Below are 21,359 nucleotides of genomic sequence, written 5' to 3' on the forward strand. Positions count from 1 at the left end.
GAAATAAATTGATATATTAAATACAATTTCTAGAAATAATATTTAGTTGGAATTTTTCCTGTATTAGACTTAGCGGAGAGCTTAAAAGTCGAATCCAGGTTCCTTTCTTTCAGCTGTTCTTTCCACACATCTAAAACTGAATTCTTAAATAACTGCCAAGATTTCAGTAATGCATGTATTTAAATTTTCATGTAAAGTCAGCTTTGACTGTGCATGTATGAGATGTTGGTGGATTTAATGGGTTTTTTTTTTTTTTTTTTTTTTTTTTTTTTTTTTTTTTTGTGTGTGTGTGTGTTTGTTCCAACAGTTGCCTTGTGCTTAAATGAAGATAAATATGAAATTTATCGAGATAATTTTGAAAGGGCATACTTGGATGCAACAGAAGCTTACTATAAAGCAGAAGCTCCTCAGTATTTAAAAGAATATGGTGTTGTCAACTACATATGGTATGCTAATCAAAAATTAAAGGAGGAAGAGCAGCGAGCTGCTAAGTACCTTGAACTCTGTTCTACGTTACCAGTAAGGAATTTTTATAATGTATTCATGTTGTATTTTTGTAACGAATTCTCAGCACCCCTTTTTTAATAAACTGTGTAGTAATTTATATCGCAGTTGAAAAAGGTACATACGAAAAATTCCATGGACTTTTTTCACCCCCTTAAAAAAAAAAAAAAAAGCAATTTTTTGCCAGTAATGGAAAAGCTACTCTTCAAAAACATTTGGTTTTGTGTAATCTTGATCTTTAAACTAAAATTTAAAAAATTTTGTAAGTTCTTTTTTCCTACTCATTTCTTTTTCTCTTTTTTTGGGGGGGGTCTTAGTTTAAGGGGGACTATTAAAACTTGAAACCTGCCCGCTACAAAGCAGATACAGCAAAGTATTTAAAAAATATTAAATGTGAAATTAATGAAAAGTGGTAAGGGGCATGATACGGCACTTTAATTGAAAACGTACAAGCAGTGGCATCACAATGTTCAGACTCGCAAAGGTACATGATGTGAGATTTCTGCTATTTAAATTTTGTATTCAGGTTCATCTAAGCTGGTTTCAAGATTTAGCGACTATTGAATGGGGAAAAGAACCATTAGATTCAAGTTACGAGAGAGTTATAAATTAGTACCTAGGAGAAGTTTGCGCACACAGCCATTTATCAAGACCAAAGAAAAAAATTGGATATGCTAACCATGTAGTTTAAAATTAATGAAAGCCTTTTAAGAAGGTAGAAAACCCGAGCAATGGATGTTGGGAAGAATTTGCTGGGAGAAAAACAAGTATTATATCATAAGAGTTCATAGTGAGAAAGTGACTACCCTTTTGCAAACAGTAAAAGAAAATATTGAAGAAGAATCTATGATTTATTCAGAAATGTGGAAGGGTTATATAACCTGATGAGTTAACAACTGCAAGATTTGAACATCTCGAAGTCAACCACCAATGTAATTTTGTAATGAATTCTAGAGTTTATACCAAAAACATTGAATGATTCTGGGTTTCAGCCCAACTGCATAACAAAAACGCAATGGGGAACCAACCACATGCTACCACTGAGATTCATCGTATGGATGAATTTATTTAGTGTAGCTTTGTGGAGAAAAGGATACATTTGTTTCTGTCTTCAGTGCAATTAGAAATTTTTGGTCCATGCCAATGAGTATGCTTGGTGGGATTCTCTCCAACTTTTATGGTCAACGGAATTTTCTGTAAGTACCTTGAAAAATTGTTGTTTATTATGGAAAATTGTATACTTTAATGTTTTGTATGTATAAGAGTGAAATATGAAAAATTTAACTGTAAGACTCGAAACTTTATCTTATAAAACAAAATATCAAATTCTAATTAAATGTTTTACTTTCTACAGGAACTTAGTATGAAGTTTCGTGTTAAAACCATTTCTATCAAATCCCCAAAATCACATTCCAGGATATGTTTAAATTTTAGGTTATCTACAGCATGCATACATGAATTTAAAAGATGACCCTAGTTTTTAGGAGAGAAAGATTAATGATAATTATGACATGCAAGATGGTTTTTTTTTGGAATGAGTAAGCAAAAAATGAGCAATAAGCTTTCAAATTAGAGGACAAATTTAAGAAAGGGCTGTCATTAATTCCCATGTCCTTCCTAATGCTTGCCACTGTCCCTTTCTATGTGTATGAGATGATGTTAAATAGTGCAGTTATAATATAAAATTTTGCTGCACTGTACAAGAGATTATTGCTCATATATTTTACAACAAAAATGTTCTGAATTTTCAAATTCAGTCAATATGACTTTAAATGTTTACAAATGTAATAAATTACAGAAATTTAAGTGCTGAAGGATTTTATACATGTGCCTAAAATTTGAAATCTTAGAAGAAAAAGTGTATGCAAAGAAAATATGCTTATTTTTCCAAATATAAAGATTATGGAAAAAAAATCTACCTCGCTTTAAAAACATTCTGAAGACATATTTATAATTTTTTAATTTATGAGAAAAGCTATCTATTTTTTTACGAATATCACAAATTTTTGGCACAGATTTTTTTGACACAAACTCAGCATTTTATTTTACACTATGTCACAAAAAAATATATGCACCCAATGAGCCACAATCACTAAACTCAGCAGGAATGTAGTCTGGGAAGAGATGTGCAAATGATTTAAATTTCAACACCAATGACACGAGGTTCACATTTGAAATGCACAGCCGGGAGAGTTTAACAGCATGATTGCTTGTGCCGTAGGGCTATTTAAACAAGTCTGTTGACTTGGATGGATGGTATTGTGACTAGAGATGCCTCTGAAATGGAAAACCATTCGGAGATGACTAGCCGATGCTGGCAGGGCCGGATTTACATATAAGCTACACAAGCTATAGCTTAGGGCCTCCACTTTCTTGCCCCCCAAATTAAAGAATAATATATATAGTATTAAAATATATTATAACAGACTTATAAAGGGCCTCATATCTCAAATAGCTTAGGGCCTTATTAAGTCTAAATCTGGCTCAGGATGCTGGTATCGGCTGCCGACATCCATTGAGATGCCTACCACTGACCCCACATCAACTGAATTTTTGCCAGACTTGGGCAAGTCTTAGTGTGAAGAACTGGAAGTGTGTGATCTTCTTCAGTGATGAATCCTAATTCAGTCTGAATGCTGATGTATTGCACATGCATGTGGAGGTGGCCAGGCCAGCGGTCCGATCCTGCATTTGTTGTCGAGCAACATATGATGATGACAGAATGTGACAAGTGATTTGTTGGGACACACCATCACCTCTAGTCATCCTTCAGAATATTGTTACCACTTGCAGTTACGTGGAGGATATTTTGATGCTGGTTGTACTGTGTTATACTATCAAGTTGTCCAGGTGCCATTTATCAGCAAGAGAATGCTCATCTACATATTGTGTGATTCTCCCAACAACGTCTTCAATATGACATACTCCTGTGGCCTGTCAGGTCACCAGACCTCTCACCAGCAGAGCATGTTTAGGACATGCATGGAATCCTGTAATATTAGCGAATTAACTGCACATTTGTAAAGATTATGGCATGATCTTCTGCAGAGGTTCATAGGTGACGTACTTGGTTTGTTGCGACGCCATGTTTTGGCTTGTATAGCTGCCAGAGGTGGCTATACTACTTACTGATTTGTAACCTTTTTCATGCCATAACTTATTAATAAATGAGTTTTGTTTTGAATTTGTAATCACTTGTTTATCTCCTCAGACAGTACATGCCTGTTAAGTTTCATGATAGTAGTTTATTTCCTTCTCTGAGCATATATATATATATATATATTTTTTTTTTGTGAGAGTGTATATAACTAAATTGCTCCTTTAAATTTTTTACTGATATCACTATTAGAACTCTAAGGCTAGTTTTATGAATGTCATCAGCAAGAAATATCACACTGAAAAAGTTTCCCAGTATTTAATGTTCATTGCTTTGTTCTTTATATTCATGTAATTCAGGAAAGGTAGTTTGCAAACTGCTTTGAAATGTTAATTTTGATTGCTAAAATGTATGCAAAAATATTAAAAAAATTAAATAATATTAACGTAATGCTATTTTATGTGAAATTTTAAAAGTTATTCAAGGTTTCTTTAACTTATTAAAACCATTTCCTAATGTTTTCCATTTCCTAATAATTTTAGAGTATCAACAGTATGAAATGTCTCTTAATTCTAAAAAATATTAATAAAAATGAAATGGAACTTTTATTTTGCTGTCTTAACAAGCATTAAAATTTAAAATCATTGCTTTTTCCAAAACAAAATAAGACAGAACACACACACACAATCTGATCAAACATTTTTCAATTAATTCAAACTGTTTAGTATATATAACAAAAAGTTAAGTAATTCACAAATTGCTGTGAGATAACAAGAATTGCGTGAGTAATTCTAAAAAATTCTAACAAAAATTCTACTCAGTCAGTAATTCCACCAAACTTTGAGGGCAGTTGAAGACTGTGAAAATAGCTAGAGGAAGTGTTAGAGCAGGGTTCCCAACCCTATGCCTGTAGGCACCATGGTGCCTACCAATTGTTTAATGTGTGCCTGTCACTATACGATCACAATAAAAATGTTTTAATTTTGAATAAAATGTTTTCTCATTTTTAATGAAATAGAAATTGCGTCCATCACAGATACAACAAGGTTGCCACGCTACCTGGAAAACCGAAAAAAGTCAGGGAAATCGAAAATTGACCAAAAAAGTCAGGGAAGAATCAGGGAATTTAACAATTTTAGTCAAAATTTGAAAAAAATTAGGGAATTTCATAACGGCAATCCCCCCAAAACTGATTTTCGCACCAATGTTGACAGTGATCACGTTCTTGGGGAATTATGTATTGCGTGCTTGTCATTCGGGCAGCTGGCATAGAGCCAATTTTTGCGGCGCTAACCAGATTGTCTTTCAGAAAGGCAAAGAAAGTTTCCAGTATCTTTGTTTCCAGTAACCTCTTGAATTCAGGGGCTCGCACAAAGAATCGTATGCACATGTGGAACGGAAGAAAGAGATGAAGTTATGCCTCGTGGTTAAGAGAGCACGTTTTTCTGTTTTCAGTTAAAAAGTCTGGTAAGTTAAATTTTGTAATCTTTTACATCTTATTAATTTTTTTTAATGTATGTTTACGTAACACTCTATCGTATTTGCTTTTTAAAATGATAAGAATTCATGCAGTGCATTTTTAAAGTTAAAAGAAGTTTATTGTTGCTTTTTGAATCATATTTTGTGCAGTATTAAACAAATCAAATTGAACTGTTTAGCTTTTCAACATCGTTGGTGGCGTGTATTATGATTATTGGACTTTGAAATGACGCAAAAAAATCTGATACTTTATAATTTCATTAAAAAAATTGACTTTGTTTTGTAATTGGCAAAATATTCTTCTCCCCCCCATTTTTTTTGGTTTTGTTTTGTTTTGTGTGTGTGTGTGTTCTGAATTCGGTTTTCCGTTGTTTCGATTTTTAAATAATTCGCATTTAAAATTTATTTTTGAGAAATAAACGACGATAAAACTTGTTGCCGAATTCAGAAACAAACAGTAAATATTAAAATGTTTGTCCCCTCTTTTTTTATACACTTCATGTTGTAAAAATCAGTAATCAATCCTGCTTTTGCTTGAAATTTCCAATTTTGCTGTGCCCTTCCTCCAAGCTCATACAAAACAAAATCTTTTAAACATTTTTTTTTTTTTTATAAATGCCTTGTTATTTTGGAGTAAATTAAACAAAATAATAACAAGTTATCTTGACTAACCATTCAATATAACTATATTTGGCAAAATACCGTTAATTATTGTAATTCACTTTTTAATCTTCAATTAATTTATTTAAATGTTATTCATATCATTTAATGTTGCTTCATCCTTCTAAATTTATTTCTTATTAGTTAATACTTTCAAATTTCAGGCAATTTTCTGTGGCATACTCGTGAAACTAATTCTGGCAGTATGATAACATACCATTACGAAATCTAGTGCACATATTTTTAACTTATGTGTGTTGCTAAATAAGTATAAAATACTTGAATTTATTTAAAAATATTAAATAGATTTCTTTCTTTTTTTAGCTGCAAAATATCTGAAAAAAGACATTTTTTAATCCAGGTTGGGCAGATTCTAGTCTCAATCCTCAGTGGAATCCATGGTTGCAACCTATCGAATTAGCTCCTAACATGGCAAGATGCACGTTTTGCCAACAAAATATCATGCTTAGTACCATGGGAAGGAAAGCAGTTACAAGCCACATAAACAGTGTAAAACATAAGAAAATCATTTTTGTGAAGATGAACTCTGAAAACTTAAAAAACTATTTCTCCATAGATAAAAGCAGTTCTGAAACACAGCAGTCTTCGGCACTAGTTGCTGAATCATCAAATTTAAACGCGTTCACACCTGAGGACAAAGTTTTTGCTGCGGAATTACTGTGGGCTATGAAATTTGTTTCTTCAGATGTTTCTTATAATGCATTTAATGCTGCTGCTGTTCTGTTCCAGAAAGTGTTTGATGACAGCAATAAAGCTAAAGCTATGACCCTGGGACATACAAAAATGTCATATTTAGTGTCATTTGGTTTAGCTCCATACTTCAAAAAGATGCTCATTTCTGATCTTAGAACACTGAATTTGTAATTTGCTTCAATGAAGCATTAAATAGAATTGTCCAGAGAGGCAAAATGGATCTTTTTGTTAGATTTTGGGACAGTGCGAGGAATGAAGATACCTCACATCAATTTTTTGGGGACATGTATCTGCCAATGACCTTCTGAGAAGTTTCTTTGAGGGAACCTCAGAGCTAGATAAAAAGAAATTGCTGCAAGTATCATTGGATGGACCAAATGTCAATCTTAAATTCCTCAGAGATTTGAAAGAAAATTTAGCAAATAATGATGCCTGCCATGTATTACATATTGGGTCCTGTGGTTTGCATGTTGTTCATGGTGCCTTTAGAGCTGGCCATAAAGGTACTGACTGGAATTTAAGTGCATTATTTAAAAATATGCATAGAGTATGTAAAGACAGTCTTGCTTGGCAAGCAGACTATATTGCCATCACTAACTGTACAACTTTTCCGTTGAAGTTTTGTGAAGTAAAATGGTGTGAAAACATACCTGTTGCTGAGAGAGCTATTGATATTTTTCATCATGTCAAAAAATATGTAGAATCATCCGAACTACCAAAAACTGTGTCATTCAAAAGACTGAGAGAAGCTGTTAAAGATAAGCTACTTTTGGCAAAAATCTCATTTTTTATTTCGGTTGCAGGAGTTAATTTACATCCATTTCTAAAGTCATTTCAGACAGCTGATCCTTTGTGCCCCTTTCTATATACAACTTTCCATAGTATGCTAAGTCATCTTCTCTCCAAATTTGTCAAAAGAGATATACTGCGAGAGGCAAAAGCTCCTGAAAAACTGATAAATATAGATATTCTGGATGAAAACATTTATTGTAATGTTGCAGATATAGATGGGGGTATTGCTGCTGGGGCGAGTTTAGCTAAAAGTGGAGTATCTGATCTTAACAAAAGAGAATTCAGAACTCGGTGCAGAACATTTTTGGTTAAGCTGGTATAAAAAATATTTGAAAGAAGCCCATTGAAATATAGCTTAGTTAAATACATTTCTTCATTAGATCCTAAGCTCATTACGTCTAATGAATTTTTATGTGAGAAAAGGATGGAGAGGTTATTGCATATAATATATGAAAGTGAATGGATAAATTCCACAGTTTCAGATAAATCAAAAATGCAGTTTAAAGAATTATTATTCAGAAGTAAGGGTGTTTGGAAAGACACTTTTACTAATTATGCTTCAATGTGACTTGATCACTTTTATAAGGATTTGATTAATAACTCAGATTTTAAAGAACTTTGGAGTGTTGTAAAACTAGTTCTAATTTTATCACATGGCAATTCCACAGTAGAAAGTGGATTTTCAGTTAATAATGATATGTTGGTGAAAAATCTGCAGGAAAATTCTTTAACAGCAGTGCAAACTGTTTATGATGCTATAAAAGTAAATGGAGGTGTGATTAATATTAATGTAACTCCTTATATGTTATGATATGCCAGATCTGCTCGTGGTGCATATCACCGAGCACTCGAAGACAAAAAACTGTGTGATAATAAACATAAAAAATACTATTAGACAAAAGGAACAAGGCACAGATTAAAATTTTGGAGTCAAAAAAACAAAAATTGAGCAGAGATGTTTCTTCAATTGACTTGCAAATTGCAAAGTTAAAACAAGAAATCTAATTTGGTGCTTATTTTTCATTAGTATTTTTTCTATTAGTGTTTTGTTTAAATATATTAAATGTCATATTTTTAATTCTAATAAATATTTTTCATTTAACATATATTATGTATGCTTATATTAACAGTTTTGCATAAAAAATGCTTTTTTAACCTTTCAGAATTTAGCAAGTGTTGAAATATCACTGAGGTGATTGTTTGCCAATTATATATTATTTAATAGGATAGATATAAATGGGCCCCGCACTGCCATTTTGTGAACAATAACTTCCATTCCAGAATTTATGTATAATACTTTTTAATATCATTCATGACATAATTTTATTACAATTAATGGTGGAGAAAATCTTATGTTTAAAAGTTCATACATTGCATTGAAAAATCAATGAATTTCATTTCTGGTTTTGGTTTAGATGGAATGCATTGTACTTATTTAATTTCTTTTGTAAATGAAAGTTATTGGGGAAAATGGAAAATAACTCCTATTGTAGTCATAATAGTAATGTTTTGGTAATATACTTTATATATATGTATATAAGTCATATGCAGTTAGCAAATTTTTGTGTTATCAAGTGGCACCACAATTAATTTACCTTTAGCACAACAAATGCACACTACATGGATAGACTGGAATTTTCTTAAAAACACTCCTGGAAAACCTGAAAAAGGGAGGGAATTTCGTTCTCCTGTTTGAGTGGCAACCCTGATACCAGCACAAAACAAAATGCAACCAATCTTTTTTTTTACGTGCATGTAATATTAACTCTTTCCAACTATAATTCACCTTGAAAAAATAAATGGTGCCCACCATCCAACAGATATTGTAGAATGTTCTCTTAGGGACAGAGAGGTTGGGGACCCTGTGTTACAGGAATTTATAGTGTCTGGGTATTAGCTCATAATTGCCAATACACCACATTGCCAACAATCAGTTGGCATTTTGGGGCAATGAAATGTCTTTTTGATATAAGCAAATTAATCAGTTTTTAATTAATTGATTAATTATTTTTAATTTCCTACACATATTATCTGACAATTAGATTACAAAATTGTATCACTCTAACACCACAGGTTATCTGTCTCTCCATATGAAGTCGTTTAAATAAGGCAAATGACATCTTTCAAACCAGTTCCCAGTTCTTATTCCAATACTTTGATGACAATTTTGTTAACACTATTTCTATTATTCAACCATTGTTACGTGCAGTTTCATTTTAGGAACATTGGAAGACTCGTAAATTTTTAGCAAAATAGAACGGGCCAGAAAATAATGGATTGCTTTTGATTAGTATCTCTATAAATCTAGTAAATACATGATATGAAATGCAGTAAAAATTATCTAGATAAGTGCTAGTATTTAATTAATTTGAAGTTGACATTAAATGGTAAACAAAAGAAGCCATCTTTATCCTGTATTAAACCCTCGCCTTCAAGAAGAGAGAGCATATTAAGCAGGAAAGGAAAAGAAAGAGAAAACTTATGTGTTTCTAAACTCTGTTTCTTTAAAATGTGCACTTCAAGATCTTAGTGGACCTTCCTTCATTCATGATTTTAATTTATGTTGTCTTCATTGTATATAAAGGATTAGGGAATTTTAGAAAATTAGCGAACTCGGCAGTCTTTGCAGTAGTTGTTACCATGATTATAAGGCTAGTTAAAAAGGGAAATATTTCCTTAAAGTGACTAAAGTAACAGTCTTTAGAAGAATACAAATACATTCACTATTGGTCATACAGTTATTATCCCAATGCAGTAACTGTACGTTTCTACCCCCATTTTGATGGAGCACATCCCAAAGGTTTCAAAAGGTCTTCCACTCTTCTTTTGCCACCAAACTACTGAAGATTACTTTCAGCTTGCCAGTATTTTGAGTGCTCTCCACGCCACATAGACGCTGACAAACATCAGTGCCTTCTCCAAAATTAGAACCTATGCCCATCAGTACAGCAGACAGTGTCACTGTCCACTACGCTAATCAGGGCAACTTAGGAAATACAAAAAAATTTCTAGAGCTGGCATAACACTTACATGGAAAGGACACATGTATCATTATTGGTGTTTACCAAAAGGTATTGATTTATGTCAAAGTACTAAATATATATTAGGTTAGCTATGGTTGTGAAGCCTCTTTTTTACATTTCTAAAGATAGGATTGATTGTGAGTGTTAAATCATATTCTGACATTATGGACTGATGTTTGCAAGTGAGTTTCACTTTAGTTTCCTCAAAGCTCACTTTGGCAGTGCATGTTTTGTGGATGATGCAGACACTGAGCAAGAAATCTTTATATGATTGCAACATAATGCAAAAAAATTTTGATGCAGTAAGTATTGGGACTTTTATGCACTGATGGAATGAGCTTTGATGTGAGTGGAGTTAATGTTGAAAAACAAAACTGATTGCTACATCAGTATATCATGCAGTTTTATTTTTATAATAATAGAATTTGTTTCTATAGCAGCAGAATTTGAAGAGTTTTATTCATTAACTAGTCTTCCTATGTAGCTTATTTTGTTCTTTTAATACATATTTAATCTGTCTGTTATCCAGTTTTATTTTAAATGCAGAATTAATAAATGTTTCTTTATTGCTAGTTTACCAGATGCATTGTAGATTTGCTTGTTACAACATTTCAAGAAGTTATTTTAGCAGAATGTCCAGCAATGATAAAAAATCATGAGGCAGAAAGTAAGTCTTGTTAAACTTACTTAGTTTAAAATTTAGTTTTAAAATTCATGTTAAGTAAGTTTAACAAGACTTACTTAACATGAATTTTAAAACTTTATTATCTGCATGTAGGTAAAAGCTTATTAGTTAACTGTTATCGTAATTTTGATAGCAGACAAGTGAGTTGAAAATTATTTTTTAGAAAAGGGCTGTTGTTTGTAAAAATATAATACATTAATCTTTAGTTTTTAATATTACTCTTTAATTTACATTATTCTTTAGTTTTTTAAATTCTTTAGTTTTAAAGAATGAAAATTTTGTGGATGTTTTTCTTTCTTCCAATTTCATTGTTTATTCTGTAGTTTTTAATTTAAAACGGAATTGCATTTCAGAGCTTCAGTTGATGTTCAAATTGATGGACAAAGCTTCAGATGGTATTAGTCCTATGCTAAGAGATTTAGAGCATTATATTATTAGTGAAGGTTTAGCTGAAATGAAGGCTGCTGCACCCATTATTACTCAGGTATTTATGTTGTGTAATTAATTGCATTATGTATTAATATTTGATGATGTTAAGCTCATTCGTATGGAATTTGACTCATAATTTATATGATTAATTAAGTGAAAAGAGTTATGGAAATTTTGGGAGAGAAGTTCCTGTTCCAATATTCTTTTTGAAATTAGTTAATTCAGATATTAGTTTCTAGCTATAGTATTGTATTCTATATCTTTTACTGATGGGATGAAATATTTTACTTAACTTACATTTTTTTTCAGAGTCTTTAATGATGATACCTTTTACAGTGCTTTTCAGTCAAAATAATGGCAGTATTTGAAATTTCCTTCAGAATTGCTAAAGAAATAGGAAGTTATCAAATTACATTAATCTAGTGCTAAACAAAGAAACAACCCATCCCTAATTCCTAGAAACTGTGGATTTGGTGTGAAAATCCCTGCATGTCAATTCTTTGGGGGAAGAAATAGGGATAATGTAATAAGACCAATTATTATATCCCACACCAAACACTGGCAATTTTCCTACTTCTGTTGGCCATCTGAGGAAACCTCCAATATTTTGCATCGAAAGCTGTTTGGATCAGTTCTTTGGGAAAGGATTTCAAGTTACATTTATCTAAGCTAGAAATAATATATGTAAATCAGAATTTAAAAAACAAAAGAAAAAAAAAGATTAATTTGTATGTAGGAAAATAGATAGATAAGGAGGCTGAAAATCAGTTAAATTTATATTGCTTTTATCCATGCATTAGTCATGATTGATTTATCATATTTTATGCTCTAAGTTAGTGTTTCTCAAACTTGTTTGGGTCACTGCCTTGAGTTTTTTGTGTTGATAAGGCCATTCTCTATCCTTTTTGTACATGATATATATATATATACTATATATACACACACATGTGTATGTGTATATATATGTATAAGTAAGAATGTTTATTATTATTGAGTGAGCTATGGAATTACACGAGGTGAGACCAAAAAGTAAGGTGACTGATGTCATAGTAATAACTGTATTATATATTTGCATATAAATACCAGAATATTATATATTTACATATAAATACCATTACATGTAAAATATTATATATTTGCATATTGTCAGAAGTGTATTGTAGGTGGCGGGATCTAGTTCCCGCTGTCTACAATACACTTCTGACAATGTTCATACAAGTTCTGGAAACTTTATAGTTTCTAGAAACTATCTAGAAACTTTATAGTTTAGTCCTTTGAGACTGTGTTAAGTTCCTTGGTAACAGCAGCTTGAATGTCTGAGATGCTTGAAAATCGGTGTCCCTTTAGTGCCAATTTCAGTCATGGAAAGAGAAAAAAGTCTGCTGGCACAAGATCAGGGGAATAAGGAGGGTGAAATAACTCCGTAACCTTTTGCTGCACGAGGAACCATCTAACACACATTGCAGTATGAGGGCGTGCACTATCATGCAACAGAAACCACTTGCTTGATGCAGGGAGATGGGGCCGAACACAACGAATGTGAGCCAGGAGGTGCTTCATAACATTTCAATAAAATTCACCTTTAACTGTTTGACCTTCCAGTATGTATTCTTTATTGATAATTCCCTGTGCTTTGAAAAAGGTAATCAACATTGTCTTAACCTTTGATTTTTTGGAGTGAAACTTTCTTGATTTCGGCGATAAGGGAGTGCACCATTCCATGCTTTGGCGTTTCATGTTTGGATCATACACAAAACACCACGTTTCATCTCTTGTGACGATTGATTGTAAAAATGTGTCATCTTTATCTTCTGCATTGATCAAGTCGCCACAGGAGTCCAATCGCCGCTGTTTTTGTTCATCGCTTAAGTAATGAGGGACAAACGTCGCACAAAGTTTTTGTTTACCCAAATCCTGCATCAATATTGTTCAGAAGATTTCATGAGGAAGATTCAGTTTGTTTGCCATTATTCGGATGGACAAACTGCGATCTTGCAGCAATAACTTCCTAACTCTTTCAACATTTGCTGTCAGTCTGCTCATCATTGGTCTTCCACTGCGATGTCATCCTCCATGCTTTCACAGCCTTCACGGAAAAGTTTGAACCACTGAAATACTATCTTGTGAGATAAAGTGTCTTCACTATACACACTTCGAAGCATTTCCAAGGTTCATGTAGCAATTTTACCCATTTTAAAACAGAATTTCATTATTGTTTTCTGGTAAATTGTGCAATGCACTAACACTTTTCAGGTTTAAGTGATTGCACAAACAAACAGGAAACAAGAAACTTGACTGACTCTGAATTTCAAATGACCCTGAACTTCAACGTTGCGTACCAAATATCGTAATGTGCATGTGTCAGGTCATCGGCTGTTCTCATTTTTGAAAGGAGGGGTGAGTCACTTTTTGGTCTCACCTTGTATATTAACTTACATAATTCCTTAAATATTCCAAATTTTTAGTAGTTTCAGGCCTACCTAACTCTGCACAAATATAAGGAACCAAACTACCTAATGAAAATATATTTGGTATAAATTAACTATTTGAAACTAATAAATTTTTGTATGTTTGAGAGCTGTGATCCCCAATGGCTATAGTCACAGTCATCTCTGTTTAAATTTTTTTTTGTGAACTAAAAAACATTTAACAGGTATTGGAGTTGTTAAAAAATATGAGAGTATTGTAAATCATTGTCTTTCTTTGTATACAGATTTACAATAGTGTATGTCATTGTAATTTATATAGCTATTTGTATTTATGTGTTTATAATTTGGTTTTACATATTTTTGTGTTGTTGCTTATTTGTATTTATTTATTTTATGCCTTTTGTAAGGTAATTTTATGCTTTTTTATTATGTTTTTTTTTAATCTAGGATTTGTGGCTGCTTTATGTGTTAGTCTTTAAATTTATGTATTATTTTGTAGCAATTTAACTTCTAAATCAATTGATGTGGCAGTATTAAGGATATCTCTTGTAGAACTGGAGATACAGCAAAATTCCTTTTACTTGGCCTTAGTGCTAATTTTTGTCACTAAGTTGATGACATTTAACAATTTTCACCAACTTCCATGGCATTTTGGAAAATACGTTTTTTAAACTGTACACAGATGAGTGAAAAGTAGATACTGTATTCTTCAAAATAAGTTTGAAACTAGTACTTGAATGTGCAGACAAAGTAATAGAAACTGTATTTCAGACAGAATTGGTGACTATATGTGTAGCAATGACTCATATAAGTACCAAGATGCATAAAAACTTGCATATACTTTAATTACATGTCTAGTCTGCCACCTATAAAAGAAATGCAGCTATCCTCTTATCAAGAAAATGCAAAAACTGTATATATCTACAATCCCCCACTATAGTAGCTTCCCACTGTATAGTTAGAAACAGAGCTGCAGACAGAGCAGTCAGACAAGCAGAAATGGATGCAAATATTTCCAGGTATTCCAATTCCACTGCCTGCAACATGTCATGAAATGTAAATTCATTTTATTTTAATTACAAAATGGCAGCAGAGTGGGAACTGTAATACTGGTTGCAAAACTCACAAAAATTTTTCCAGAAATGACCAGCACATTAATAAGTAAAAAACCCTACTAGCTGTGACTTATTTACCATGTATTGGAGTCACCACCATTGCAGTCTCAGAGAAGATATCTGCTGTTATGAAGATATTTTTTTATATAAATCACTGTATTTTTAAATCTATACATACATTTATTTATTTGTCAGTTTAGAAATCCAACAGTGAACAGTCATATCTCTTGGATTGAAAACACAGTTAATAATAAGAAAGATCAAACCTGCTTTAGGCATTCTAAAACTGGCAGTGGCCTTACTAGGGAAAAAAATCTAGTTTGCATCTCAATGAATGGTTATATAATATTTGCTTTTCTTGGATTTATTAAAGTATTGCTTATGTATTTATATTTTCATGTACTGTATGTCTGTCTTTGGATATGTATTTTTTGCTTTTCTGTGCATGGTATAAATGATTTTTCCGTAATGTGTTCTATTCAAAACCAAAATACATTGTATATTCAGCATTTTTTCCCAAAGTGATAAGTAATAATATAATTACAGTAAAAACTCGACAATCTGGAAAACTCAGGAAATGAATAGTAAGGGAAAATTTGGGATAATTGAAGGTATAAAAGTAAACATGGTAGAAAAGCTAAATGAATGTGGGGAAGATATCTGTTATAAAATTATGAAAACTGCCATCTTGCTTATTATCAGCTTGAATCAAAAGCCTATCTAAACGTCATGAATATTTAAAGAATAAAAATGCATTTCAGACATAAAAGGTGATCTATAGTCATAGGCCTTAACCATGTAAAAGTAATACATCTTATCTGACAGTGAAATCTCTGGGTGGTACACAAGAGAAAAATTGGTGGTAAAGAAGCGAAGTATTTTTAACTATTGAATTCAAAAATTAAAACCCCAACATCTTGACTGAGTCTTTTCTCTAACACTTGTAAATTTATGCGATCTGAGCTTTGTTCAAGAGTGGTGATGTAGTAGTACTTTGTAATGATGGTACTAAAGGTTTTCAGTTTTTGTTTAGATGGTACACGTTAGTCAAAAGGTTGAGAACCGCTGCCATAGACCATGAAAGTTGGTGGAGATCCTGCCAAATTTCTGCTAATCATTCTGGCCAAAATTTGAAAGAACTGGTTACTCTTTATTAAATTAGTTAATCGCAGGATACGAGTTATGGCTATACTATCTAAAAAAGCTTAAATTACTTGTCAAAACTTTTCATGTTGTATCACCAGTGTTTAACCATTTTTTTTCAAATAAAATATCATATTGTGCCCATTAACACACACTTTGGCAGGATCATATAACTTAATATAAATATAAATGCTACTCCAGGGTTGGCACCAAAATGATTACAAACAGTGAAATAGCACTGGCAATAGAATTTAAGGGCTGTGGAATTTTTAAAATTTAGGTAGGTACTCTGTGGCAAAAAATTTAGCATTGCCTCTATAACCCACTGCTTGCTCATCTAGGGCAAGTCCCAAATTTTAATCATTCCTTCAAAATGTGAAAGAAAAACAAATAAACAACTATTAACTTACATCCTTCTTTACAAAAAGAAAAAAAAAAGGCTTTTTGAAAATTAATTGGATTTCCATAAAAACAGGGCAAAGATCTTATGATTGTAATGTGATATCATATCTATCCATTATTTGGACTAAATATCACTATTTTGAAGACATTTTTAAAAAAAATTCTGGGTCATAGTCCCTGTGTGTTTCATGATGGCTGTAAAAGTCTCTCATTTATTTAATTTTTTGTAAATAATAACAATGAATTTACTAAAATTTTAAAATATTCTCGTTAATTAAACTTTCTGATTATTTGAATGCTGGATAATTGAGCTTTTACTGTAGATGTGTTTTCTTGACAAATCAACAATTTTTTTTTTTTTTTTTTTTTTTTTTACACGCAGCTTAGCAATATTTTCCAACTTTCAGTTTTCATCTTATTTAGAGGCTTTAATTCCTCTTGCTCACTATACTAAGTTGATATGCTCATTTGGTGGAACAGTTGTTCAGCTAACTGTATAAGAAAGGTGCCAGAAGTGGTTATTCACCCTTTTGAGCATTGATATGAGGCTGTGAATAGCTGTAAGCCAGTCGAGTCAAGATTATCAATGTATCATATGTATAACTTTGGAAACAATTTCAAGCAAAGTTTTAATTCAGCAAACTTAATTTAACAGTTAGGTATGCTTTTCCCAGTAATAATTTATACTTTTTTTCTTTAAATCTAAGATTCAACTTTTGTTAACGATTGTATAAACATTACTAAAAACAGATTAGAATTGATGGATCTTATAATTGCATATTTTTCAAATTATTAATTTAAATAGGAATTTAAAATTGCAAATAGATCAAACTCTCATTAAAAAACAGTTTTCTAAACATATTTAAACATTTGATTTCATTCATTGTATTTTCTTTGAATCATATCCTTTTTCTCTGTTATTAGAACTGAAAATCACTAATGTGTCTTAGAACTACTGGTATGTTATATTAGAAGATGCATGATGATTTAACAAAGTATATGTAGATAATAGCTGTATCAAGAGACATGCCTGAGTAATAATAAATTATATTAAGGCATTGAAATTTTAAATAATCTAAGGATTGAAATTATGAATACTCAAAAAAATTCTTTCTGTTGGTTTTCTAACAAATGTTTCTGTAGGTTTTCTAAACAAATATGCTATTCTAAAGAAAGAAACAATATGAAAATTGTTTCCTTTGTTTTTTGAGAATATAAATTTTTGCAATTGTGTTATTATATCTGCGAGTACATAAAATTGAGTCATTAAACAAAATTCATCTTTTTCTTTTAATATAACAAATGCTTTTTATTTTATCATTTATTGATTTGTTTTTATGTTTACTGTCTTTTCTAGGACTGTGAAAAATATGTTGCCCAGGCAATAGAATTATTTATAAGATTTAGTAAACTAGTCAAAGAAGCATTTAATGATGACTCTAGGTTCACAGCATCAAGAGATAAGGTATTACACATATTATGTTATAATTAAAAAATTTACCATATGGTATATAGTTATGATTAGGTATATAAATTTTTTTGTTTCTTTGTCTTTTTTGTTTTAGTTCAGATCTCTCTAAAAGCACAAAATGAGATAAAATTATGACTATAGTGGTGAAGTTTATGTTTGAAAAGGCACGGAAGATTAGAAATGGACCAAAAAATTCCACTCAGTTACATTATCTGTTATGTAGGGAAGACTTGATGATAAACATGACTACAATTCATGAAGTTAAAACTAGAATTTATTTACATAAGAATGAAAATAAAAGTAAAAGAATAGTTGTAAAACATTTTGTACACGTCCATCCTCATGATTGTTCACTTTTCGTCTGATCACACCCTATTCTAGACGGCGCTTTTATATAATCTTAGTTACAGTTGCAGTTCCCACAGTCATTTGTCCACTTGCCTGATTTAAATGCAGTTATACAGTACAAAGTCTGAAATCTGGACTCGTCAGGACTTCAGCGGTTCCGGATTTGGGACTTTTCTGGATATTAGATCATCAGTTAAAATTTAGTAAGATGGCATGTAGAAATTATACAATTAAAAATATGAAATTTGAGTTTATGAAATAAAGAGAAATTATGATTTAAAAAGTATCAAAATTTATTAATTTAAAAAAAAAAGCAGCTTACTATTTATTTGTTTTTTTTTTATTAAACCTTTCTTTCAATGTAAGTTGTTTAAGTTGCTTTATTTTTTTGTGCTCATACTTTCTTTTTAATTCTATAAACAGACATAATTTCTTGTTCAGTTACAAAGTTCCACTGTTCAAGTCCTGTAATTGCTGTGTGGAGAATACCAACTAACTTATAAATCGAAATTTTTTCATTTTCAATAACCGCTCTGTCACTTTCTTCACTATCGGAAGCGGTATTTTCTGGATCTTGAACCATACTACAGATTTCGCTGTCCATTAATTGATTGATAATTGGGGCATTGTCGTTGCAATGAAAAACTTCTTTTATATCATCTTCATTTACCGCTTCTCCACGTTTCTTGACAAAATCCGTTAATTGGAAAATTTCACCTTTGGTTTGCTGTACAGTACACTCCCGATTATCCGCGGAATTGGGTGGTGCGGCCGCCGTGGATAACAAAAATCGCAGATAATCCGAAAAAAAGCTAAAAACGGATATAGCAAAAGAAAAAACAGTCATTCCAACTTTGAAAAATCGTTTTATATACAATAAAATGTAAAATAAACAGCGGGAAATGTTTAACTAACGCTTAATATTTTAGTATATCACTCAAAACTATCCTAAAATGCATTTTGTTAATGAAAATAGAAAAGTGTTTTGTATACTTACGAGAGGCGTCAAGGATACACAGAAAAATTAATACATATGTTCTGTTTTAATACTGTAATGTATTATGTAATTACAAAAGCATAACTGTAAAACTAACCTTTTTGAAACAATCAGTCATTTGTGTTTGCTTTGTGCTTTGGAAGCATTTTCTCTTGATCCGAGATTGCATTTTTCGTAGCATAAGTTTCTCGGCCAACTCCGTGTCGTCTTGTTCTTCCAAATAGCTCAGTAATCTGTAGACTTGTGCAAAGCCACTTCATGAGTCTTCTGCATATGCACAGTATCTTCTTCGTCTTCACTTCACTGTCCTTCATTCTCGGTCTCTCCCCTTGCTTTCTTCACAATTTCGTCATCTGTCAAGCGTTCAAAGTCAGGTTCGTTGACGTCACACTCCAACCACTCGTTAATGCTTTCAGCATCAACGTTCTCACCACTCGGAACTGTTTTCACCATATCGGCAAAAGTTGCTGTGGGCGTCTCTATAGCTTCCTTCTCTTCTTTACAACTCAAAGGGGTTAGGTTGTTGTTGGCTTCAACATTAGGCATGAGTTTTCTCCATAATGTTATGAGGGTTGACGGTTTCACTGAGTTGTATGCAGATGCAATATCGTAGATGCTGTCGAAGATTGTGTAGTGTTTCCAAAACTCTTTCAGATAACCTTCTTCAATTTTGGTCATTAGCAGCTTGGTTCTGTATGTTCTCTTCATTGTTGCAATGACTACTTGTTCCATGGGTTGGGTTAGCTCAGTAATGTTTGGGGGGGGGGGAGAAACTTTGCAAAAATTTGTCCATCAGAAGACTTAACATGCTTGTTGCTGACTGAGAAGGTGTGTTGTCGATCAATAGCACAGCTTTTTCAGGCAGGCTTTTCGATTTAAGATGTTTTGCACTTGAAGAAAAAAGATGTTTTCGAACCATTCTTGAAAAATGTTTCGGTCCATCCATTCCTTTTTTTGGTTAAAGTAAACAACGGGTAAATTTTCTATCCTTGTGCCTTTGAAAGATCTCTCTTTTTTTTTTTTTTTTTTTTTTTTTTTTTTTTTTTTTTTTAAACTTTCCAATGACAACAAGTCTTAAGTTTATGTCCACCGGTAGCCTTACTGCAAGACATGATAGTGATCCTATGCTTTGCTGCTTTTATAACCCGCCGCTTTACTTTCATTTTCAAATGCTAAAGTGCGATTCCCGATTTGTCGACAAAAGTCCCGATTCGTTGGCATTTTAAATTTGATCAAAAGATAGCTCTTTTTTTTAATACAAATTCTTCAAATTCATGGTGGAAATCGTCGGCTGCTTGTTGGTCACCACTAAGTTTCTCCCAATGAAGTCCAATTTCTCGAATTCCATGTTGCTGCTTAAAACGAGTCAACTAGCCAAAAGATGCATCAAAATTTCCTTTCAGGCCTAACAACTCAAAAAAGGTTTTTGCCTTCGCCGCAATGATAGGACCATTTACAGGAGTACCCTGTTTTCGTACTTCAGCTAACCACTCTGTCAATGCCGTGTCTAGCTCATCAAAGGTAGAACCTTTCACACTTTTTCGCGTTTTCTTTGCGGAAGCACTATCCGACATTGATGCAAAGTTCACCAGTTTGTCTTTTTGCTTTAGAATGTCACGCACTGTTGTTTCCGCGATTCTGTAATCCAATTCCATATGCTACCTTGTAGCGCTGTTTGCTACTTTGGAAATTAATTCTAGTTTTGGCGCTATCGTCAACACAACCTTCTTTCATTTTCCTGACATTTTAAATGAGTAACAAAAACACAAAACCAAAAAGCACAAGCACTGAATACAATAAAAAGATAAGAAATTTAACTCGGACCGGTTCACAAACACTATTAGGCTTAAACTAACAATGGCGAGTGAAAGGAAGTGAACGTGTCAGTAAGATTAAGACGAGAAAGGGCGGTGGAGCGGGCACTGCAAGCGTGAGTAATCACTTACTCATCATAGGGGCCGAGGGTAAGGTTCCGAGAAGGCCTGGGATATTTTTGCAATAAATAAGCACGATGTTAGCAAATTTACCGTTTCGCTCAGTTTTGTGAAAATTTTTATTTTGTTTGCTTTAC

At 32.2% G+C, this 21,359-nt stretch overlaps 2 protein-coding genes and 2 long non-coding RNA genes across 18 annotated transcripts in view; 2 read left to right on the forward strand and 2 right to left on the reverse strand.

Moving 5' to 3' along the window:
- Nucleotides 1-21,359, forward strand: part of LOC146997265 (cullin-5-like) — a 201,600-nt gene that overhangs the window by 148,593 nt on the left and 31,648 nt on the right. For 13 of the 14 annotated variants that reach the window (XM_085816273.1, XM_085816278.1, XM_085816280.1 and 10 more), the window contains 4 exons: nucleotides 308-519; nucleotides 10,843-10,936; nucleotides 11,308-11,438; nucleotides 17,830-17,937. In XM_085816273.1, coding sequence (XP_085672399.1) covers nucleotides 308-519; nucleotides 10,843-10,936; nucleotides 11,308-11,438; nucleotides 17,830-17,937 — 545 coding nt within the window. The remainder of the gene's footprint in view (nucleotides 1-307; nucleotides 520-10,842; nucleotides 10,937-11,307; nucleotides 11,439-17,829; nucleotides 17,938-21,359) is intronic. The other variant, XM_085816277.1, reaches the window with a different exon arrangement.
- Nucleotides 1-21,359, reverse strand: part of LOC146997266 (uncharacterized) — a 261,762-nt gene that overhangs the window by 137,902 nt on the left and 102,501 nt on the right. The window lies entirely within an intron of this gene.
- LOC146997267 (uncharacterized) overlaps nucleotides 1-21,359 on the reverse strand; it is a 247,059-nt gene that overhangs the window by 133,886 nt on the left and 91,814 nt on the right. The window lies entirely within an intron of this gene.
- Nucleotides 4,782-6,715, forward strand: LOC146997268 (uncharacterized). Its single transcript, XM_085816316.1, has 2 exons — nucleotides 4,782-5,068; nucleotides 6,065-6,715. Exon 2 carries the CDS (start codon nucleotides 6,170-6,172, stop codon nucleotides 6,623-6,625), a length of 456 nt encoding a protein of 151 aa, XP_085672442.1. The 5' UTR covers nucleotides 4,782-5,068; nucleotides 6,065-6,169; the 3' UTR covers nucleotides 6,626-6,715.

Source organism: Stegodyphus dumicola, chromosome 5 (assembly GCF_044657685.1).
Source record: "Stegodyphus dumicola isolate Sdum_Otavi_A_Nest chromosome 5, ASM4465768v1".
In the NCBI taxonomy this organism is placed as follows: Eukaryota; Metazoa; Arthropoda; class Arachnida; order Araneae; family Eresidae; genus Stegodyphus; species Stegodyphus dumicola.

Excerpts from the sequence above, each read along its gene's own strand:
- LOC146997268 (XM_085816316.1), top strand. The coding sequence starts at position 6,170 with ATGGCAAGATGCACGTTTTGCCAACAAAATATCATGCTTAGTACCATG.